At 43.8% G+C, this 8,481-nt stretch overlaps 1 protein-coding gene across 1 annotated transcript in view; it reads left to right on the forward strand.

Annotated features, from left to right (window-relative positions):
- The first annotated feature begins 3,827 nt into the window (after nucleotides 1-3,827).
- The window catches only part of LOC107117674 (olfactory receptor 10A4-like), a 17,231-nt gene continuing 12,577 nt past the window's right edge, over nucleotides 3,828-8,481 (forward strand). The window contains exons 1-2 of the mRNA XM_015419832.1: nucleotides 3,828-4,057; nucleotides 7,966-8,160. Of these exons, the coding sequence (XP_015275318.1) occupies nucleotides 3,828-4,057; nucleotides 7,966-8,160 (425 nt within the window). The remainder of the gene's footprint in view (nucleotides 4,058-7,965; nucleotides 8,161-8,481) is intronic.

Consider the following 8,481-nt stretch of genomic DNA (forward strand, 5'->3'; position numbering starts at 1 on the left):
TATCTCAGCATTTCTGCTGGGCCAAAGGTATGACAGAATTTCCTTCATCCACTTATATTTGTTAAAACTGTTGAGATTTTTGCTGGCGGCTTCAGAATTAACTGCAGCCAAGTCCAGTCCTGAGGCGCAATGCCTGGTTAGCACTGTCAGGTTGTAGACACCTGCATAAGGCCCCTCATTGCCAAGATACCTGAGCAAGCAGACTGCTAGGCCGAGAAGCCTGATTCAAGCTGAAAATAAAAGGCAAGCCTCGGATAGATTTTTTTCCTTTTCTTGCAAAATCAACTTCCTGTTGTTTGCTCATTAACACTGGAAAGTTACAGGTTTGTGCAATCAGAACAGCTGGTCTCAGCTGTTCGCTGAGGACAGGAAGCAGGGAGGGGGGTGAGTGAGTTTAGTTCTGCGGAGAGGCTTATATCAGACAGAATAAAATCCTTTTTCATTTAAAGGTCATATACATTTACACGTAGTCCGTAACAAGTTTATAATATACGCACATCATATACAAACCATGTACAACCGATTATAGGAATAGAACTTATGGGTGGAGATCTTATGGGAGATGTGGGACTTTCCAGGATAGGGTTGTTCCTAGATATGAGCTAAATTACTGGAAGGCCAAATTAGGCCAGTTTGCACAATGCCTTACATAAGACATATACCAAGGTCATGGTGACCCAGAAGAGGCAATAATGAGGGGGAAGTTATCAACATTGGGAAGCCCCGGTCATTAAGATGAACAAAACTCAGCTGTTTTCAACTGATTAAAGAAACAATCTAAATGTCAAACACTTCTTATTAGTCAACACTGATCAACAGAGGATGAGTAAACAGAATTGGAAAAAAGGATATAAGGTAGTGTAGTTGGTATCATGGGGGCGGTCCAGAGAAGGCAGACAACCCTTGTCCCAAGCTCCGGTCTCCAAAGAAACAGAAGCAGCTCTGCCTGGGATCAACATCAGTGGTGAGAAATCATGTCTCGACTCTTAGAGTCAAGTTGTAATAGGCAAAGATTATCAAAGCTGCATAATTAATGCTATGTTTAAAATAAAACCCTTTAAAATTACAGAATCTTGTCTGGTCTTCCTTCTGTTAAGAGGCAAGGTCCGTTATACATGCAGAGAAATATGCAAACAAGATCCTGTTAGCACAAGCGAGTAGTTTGGGCCAAAAGATAGACGGCTAACAGATTGGTGGAGAACGGTGGCAGCTATTTACTCTGCATAACGGGAGCTTTACTTTTGACAAATAGGAAATTCCAGACCTAGCAAAGTTGTTTTAAATAGAGCAGCTTAAAAATGGGAAATAAATCTAGTGCACTGTCAGAGAGATTAGCGAAACGATTTAAAATAACAAAAAACTCACAGCTAGACAAGAAACATGAGGAAGTAACAGACCCTTTGCAAAATTGAGTAGAGTCCAAAGGGACCGTTGGTTTAGTACAAGGAGATATGTTTCAAGGCAGTGATCCAGCAGAAAAAGCCAGCACGATTTTTAAGCAAATCAAAGAAATAACCAAAAATAGAACTCAGGTGGAAAAAGCCGGGCGATGGACATTGTGGCTGCTTGCCAAGAAACAGAAAACTATGTTAGATGAGTGCAAATTTAAGATCCAGGACTTAGAATCCCAGATTGATAAACTAAGAGAGAAGGAGAATTTAAGAAAGACCCAATATTTGGACAGTGTTGCACAGAATTTACAGAACTCATCTGCGTTACACCAATTAATGGAAGAGGCTGGTTCTTGGCGAGATCAGGCGCATGATGCACAGAATAGATTGACACTTCTGGAAACCCAGCTGGCAGATGCCCAATCGGCTGTCAGGGCTGTCACACAACTTTCTCAAAAGGAAGTTGATAGCAGACAGGACCATTCCCAATGCCAGAATAAAATCCAGAAACTCAAAGAGGCTCTAAGTGTCAAGAAAAAAGTGGTAGCCGCATTTGCAGGGGTTAGGCCACATAATGGGTTAGATATAAATGCAGAATGTGATCCAGATCTGGCAGATTGTCAAGATGACATATGGGAAAATTTCTTTGCAGGCCGTACAAAGGCTGCATTACAAGATTGTGAAGCAGAGAAGGAAAAAGATCAGGGTTGCCCTGTTGTTCCTGTAATCAGGAAATCAATTCAGATGGATAGAAATGTGAGAGGCCACGTTACAACAGATACAATTGAGGAAACTGTCCCAATAAAGTTTGCGGATTTGCAAGTCCTTGCTCAAAAATTAGGGAAGCTGAATTCTGATGTTTGAAGTGTCCAGACAGACAGATTTATATGAGGATGATTTGAAACGATTGGCACATCAATGTTCAACCCCGGACACTTGGGCAACCATTCAGCAATATTTGAGAGATGCCCCAGCAGGCATAGGCGGATTCTGGGCCGGGTGCATGCAAGCCCTAATGCCCTACAGGAGCTTATCTAAAGCCTTCTATGCGGAAGAACAGAAAGCTGATGAGTCCCCAGAAATCTATGTAAAACAGAAGGAATTGCTGGGGGTCGCATCAGGGGTAGTACATATGATTTGGGGAGTCCCTGATTACGATACTATAGAGTTTAAAAGAGAACTTGTGGCGGGTCTGAATGTTGCATGCAAGATTATGATGGGACCTATCACAGTGGGGCCTCTGACTTATCCCCAACTCCAAGCAAGGATCCGCCAAGCAGGACAATTATTTAGGGAAAGCTTTAAAAGCCAGCCAAAAACAGGAAGCAAGGAGAAAAAGAAGGTGTAATACAGAATGTGACTTTTTCTAACAATGGTCCTTGGAGCAGAAATGCTCCTCCAGATGTAAGGCCACGTGCTTCCAGGACCAATCAATCCTGGAATAACAACAGGACATACCCCTCTGGGAATGGCTACAATAGGCCAGCGGGAGGAAATGGACCCAATAACAGGGGTGGACCCTATAATAAAAGTCAGGGCACCACGACAGGGAACAGAAGCCCTTCAAACAGGCCAAACAGGAGAGAATACTCTGAGGGATTTAGGCAAGGCATTTGGGAAAAGTTAATGGACCTAGGTGAGCCCCAAGAAAGATGGGACGGAAGAGCGACCTCTGACCTTATTAAAGGCCTAGAAGATATTCTGAGACAGCAGGAACAGGATGCGCGGCCAGTGGCACGTGCCAGAACGCCTGACAACCAGGGATGCACACAAGAGTGTGCAACTGGGGGAGTTAGGTGGGATGCCCCTGGAATAAATTTTTCTGGGTAGGGGTCCCCCTCCCAGGCATTCCCCAGAAAAATTGTAGATTTAGATTATGATACTTGGGGAAGGCCAATGGTCAAGGCAAACCTGGGAAAAGGGGATAAAGAGCCTGTACTTTTAATAGATTCAGGAGCTTCCGTGAATGTTCTAAGTCCAGAATGGGTGCCTAAAGGCTATAAGCCAACAGAGGCGGCTGAAGAAATTCAGCTGGTCGGGTTCGAGGGGTCAGATGCCTCGGTGAAAGTAATGAATTTTTGCCCCATCCAGGTTGGGATGTTGGCAACCGAGATACAGTTCTATGTGTCTGATCAGAACAAAGAGTCAGGAATTATAGGCAGCCCATTTCTGAAGGAACATCAGCTAGTGATTGATTTGTCAAACGACTGCCTTTGGCAGATGCCCACTGAAAGAAACCTCATTCTTCCTATATACTCAATGCAGAAAAAACATGCTTTGAGGAAATCTGATGAGGTTAAGCCTCAGGGAAAGGAAGAATGGATTAAAGAATTTTCTTTGATTGGAATCAAGAATAGGAATGAGTGTGGGAAAATAGATGCAGAAGTTCTTATCACAGGGCCTGACCCTAAACCCCAAAAGCAGTATAAATAACCCATGGAAGCAGAAAATGCAATTGCAGAAATAATTGACTCCTTAGTGGCACAAGATGTGCTGGTACAGATGGAGAGTATTACCAACGCCCCCATCTGGCCTGTCAAAAAGAAGGATGGCACTTACCGTTTGGTAATTGATTTCCGCTTCCTTAACGAGGCGACGCCATGTACGGCGAATATTGTAGTGAGCTATCCAGAAGTCATTGCCGCTATAGCAGAGGGAGCTAAATGGTTCACTGTGATTGATATCGCGAATTGCTTCCACTCTATTTCCCCCACGTCTGCCTGTCTGAAAAACATGCATGTCGACTCACATGGATTCAAACATGCAGGGTGATGCCCGCATTCTCCATAACTCTGTTAGCCAAATTGCCATAAATTACTAATAACTTTGGGGAATTATGATATTATTAAAATGCAACAGGCAAATATGAAAGCGATCACCTGTGTATACAGGGGTCCCACTTACTGCAGAAGTACCAGAAATAGACATGGAGACCAACTTCAAATGAAATGGTTTCTTTACTGATGAGATTTCACAAGCATATATTCAAGCACACTCACAATTACACAGATCTAAGAAAATTAGATAGAAAAGGATAGCGACATTCGCATGAGCAGGATGTTTCATTGAGGGGTAATATTTATGTGTCCTCAGTGTGATGAAGCAATCCACAGGAAGAATAAGGGAGACTATAGGGAATAGGGATTGTATTCTGAACCAGCAGAACACATGGAGACACTGGCTGTGCAAACCAGGAGTCGTGGAGGTAGGGTGGGCCTAGAGGTAAGGAGAGAGAGCAGCCTGCTGGTTTGGCTCTTTTACAAGGGGGCTTGAGGGTGGGCTGCTGACCACCTCTCTTGGCACATCCCTTTCTGGTCCATCCCCAAAACATGCTAGCTGAAACTGGTTTGGGGAGGGGGCTAAGGGATTGGACAATATTGAGTTCTAATTACTCTGGGCAGTGGCACCTGGTAGGGTTATGACTCATGCAGCCAAAGTCATTGTATGTATCAGTCCCTCAATTAATGTAGGCAACGCTGGATGGGGGAGAAGGCCGCTTGAATGGTGATGGAGAGTCTTGCTCATGGAGTCCCTGTCCAGGTACTCAGGTCATGGCATGGCATTCACTTTTACTGGCATCTGTGTGCTCTTTGTAGTCAGGGTGCTTGATTCATCTCTGCTACCTTGCAGGTGAGTTGGCAGGTAACCCATGGATCCATCCTTGATCTGGCACATTGTCTCAGGAAGACGTTTCCCTCACCTGGGTGCTGTTTACCGTCCAGGCTGTTGGCATCAGCTCATGGTCACCATACAGTACAGTTCCTTTTGCAGCCTAATTGCACAGTCCAGTTTTATCACTTATGAACTATGAGTCCATAAGAGCGTAATAAGTGCCTTGCAGGGCTACTTGACACGGAAATGCCACTTGCACTAGAGCTCTTCCACAAATGGAAATGCATGAAAAAGACTTTGGTATCCACTTACAGTAAATCAACTTTATCATCTCCCCATTTGTGTTTCTACATGCACAAGATTTTTTGCAACTTGTTTCTGGGCATTATAAAATATAGGGGGGAAAGCACTATGTATTGCAAGATCTCGAGTAAGTAGAACGGCACTAATTCTGTTTCCACTTGGATATCCCTGGTGCCAGCCTTCTATAATTCAGTATAGTCTTTTGACTCTGCAAACAAGTGTCTTGGATTAATAAAGTCCTTTTGGGAGCCCTTTGGTGCAAATCCAGTTTTCCACACCTCACCTAAAGTAAGTTAGGTTGATAAAGAAAAAATTGGCATGAAGGGTGAGTTGTAGCACAATGAGGCTGGTTTGACTGGACCTGAATTCTACAGGAGGCTGTATGTAATACAGGAGGTCATCTTCTTCCTCTACTACTCCATCTCCCCCTATCCTCAGTGCCTATCTCTGGAGCTCTGCCCGCTTGCCTCCCTTCCATCCTCCGTTTGTTCCTTGCCTAGCTTCCCCCTCCCATTGTCAGTGCAGTGCTTGCTTGTCTCCCCTCCTTGTTGGAGGTCTGCCCTCTTGCTCCCCATCATCAGTTTGCTGCCTCCCCCCCCCCCCCTCTCGAGACCGTGTGTGCGTCGGATCAGTTTTTGCTTGGTTCTGGTTCCCCCCATCATCAGTGCTTCCCCATCCCCTGTCAGCTTGCTGCTTACCTGCCCACTCCCCCCCCATTCTCACAACCAAGGAGCTGAGGAAAGAGGAAGAGGCCTCAAAGACAGGGCAGGCCGAACAGGGAGTAATCTCCATGGTTGGTATTGCTCCTCTTCTGATGGCATGGTAGGCAGTTTTTTCTCTTCCTTGCCACACCACCATTTATCTTGCCCTCACCATCGCTGCACCTTTGTTGCCTGTGCTTGCGAGCTGTGGTGGGCGCTGCCTACAAGGGCAGCACTGGCAGGAAGGGAAGAGTTTTCAGATTTTTCTGCAAACCTAGCGGTCACCCAGGTTTCCTGAAAAACTCATTTGGGGTAAGTATGCCCCTATTTGTAGAAATAAGTATCTGCACATAGGAGACTGTTGGGAATTAGTTATATAGATAATAGTCAGAGATGATCCCAAAGATTCAACACATATAGGTTCAAGTACAGAAGGGAACATGATTGCTCTCTTATATTCCCTGCATGGCCCAAACCAGTGGTGCCCTGTTTTTGTTTTCCTGGTCAGGTCTATCATTATATAGGTGATTCCCCTAATAATTAATGGTTTATTTGAGAAATCAACAGGTAAATCACATGGATTCCCACTTTTGGGAAGGGTGGGCTATAAATACGAATGAATGGATGAATGGATGGATGGATGGTTACTCAGTCAATAAAACTATGGAATCACCAGAAGATGCATTCATTCCTGTGTATAAGAATAAATGCTTCTCCTATGATGGTCCTGGCTATCTGCAGTTTTTATAATTGCCTGTATTTTAAAAAAAATAGACTGGATTCAAAGTACCACAAGAAGAGCTCCCTCCCTCCCTCTGCAGGCAACACAGCACCTCAAACACTTTGTATCTCAGCCAGTTCAATTATGTGATCTGCTTGCAAGAGAAGTTCCCAGAGGAGATCGCCCCAGAGCATAAAGCATGTCAACTGGGTCTGGTGAACAAACAGGACTCAGAATCAATATAGTTCCCTTCTGTATGAATGTGTCTAAGAAACCACCACTGCAGCTGATGACTCAGTAACAGAGGGGGCTGACTGTGTGTGAACATCAGAGTCTCCAGTAAGTACAAAGTTATCTCCTTTGAAAGCTTTAGTTAGTATTTTGAAGAAGCCTACTAAGTGAATTTCTAGGGGTTACTACTAATATCAACTAAGCCATTTGAATGGGCAGGATTATTTTTTAGGTTTGTTGCATTCCAATGACAATAACAGAATACCAAAGTTTTACATTCTAAGGCTGCATCAGATTTAGTTTGAGAGTTTTAAGCAGATGCTAATATCTGCCCTAGGAATCAGTGAGACTTCACAGCACAAGAAAAAGTGCTAGATGCTATCATTAGGATTCATCTAGTACTTCTGGGTACAAGAAAATAATCTTAGGTCACTCGATTTACTTGTACTGAATTTGGGGGCAGGTTGGGGGGGGGTAATCAGAGATACCACCTGTTTTTTTGAGACAGTTATCTGCACCAAAAGGAAGAAGTAAGCACCATAGAACAGTCCACTCTTGTATTTAAGTATGTATATATGCATGGACGGATGGATGGATGTCCCCATTGATCTCAGCAGGGGTTATATATGTGCATATGCTGTGTATTCCTGTTTGTCATTTTGTGGTTTATGTGTAGTTCACAGACGGCTTCTTATTCAGGATCCTCCACCGGCAGAATTCAGGCCATTGTTTGGTCTTTGCATTAGACAGAACAAAATAGCAGCATTATGATTCAGCCAACATTTTCATTCATACTCACTTAATTCTCCTTACTGTACTCTCATCACACATGGCTTTTGTCCATGCAGCTCCAGTGATGTCTAGCATAGCCTTTTCTTGGATGGTGGTCAAAGGTTCCTTGCGTTCTCAATAGCAAGGAAGAAGGTTGGGTCATGCCCTATGTATTATCTCATGATTCATGTCTCCTTAATTCTTAGATTTACGTTTATTTCCTTTTATTTTCCAGGATGTTGACAAAGAAAGAAAATATTATACAGAATAGCACAGCACTGACTGAATTCATCCTTCTTGGTCTTTCTGATGAGCCCAATTTGCAAAGCATATTGTTTTCTACTTTTCTGGTGGTCTACATCATCATCCTGGCAGGAAATCTCATCATTATTCTCCTCACGTTCATTGATCCTGCACTACAAACACCCATGTATTTCTTCCTGAGAAACCTGTCCTTCCTGGAGATCTGTTACACATCCGTCAATGTCCCCAAGATGCTTGAGAATCTTCTGTCTGGGAACAAGTCTATCTCCTTCCTAGGATGTGCTGTACAGAGATATTTTGCATTCTTTCTTGGTGGGTCTGAGTGTTTCCTCCTGGCTTCAATGGCCTATGATCGCTATGTTGCCATTTGTAAGCCTCTTCACTACCCTGTCCTCATGAACAGGAAAGTGTGCATGGGTCTAGCGGTGGCATCTTGGTTAAGCAGCTTTTTAATGTCCTTCAGTCACACCATTATGGTGTTCACCAT

This window comes from Gekko japonicus, unplaced genomic scaffold, assembly GCF_001447785.1.
Source record: "Gekko japonicus isolate JY-2015 unplaced genomic scaffold, Gekko_japonicus_V1.1 scaffold2688, whole genome shotgun sequence".
NCBI lineage: Eukaryota > Metazoa > Chordata > Lepidosauria > Squamata > Gekkonidae > Gekko > Gekko japonicus.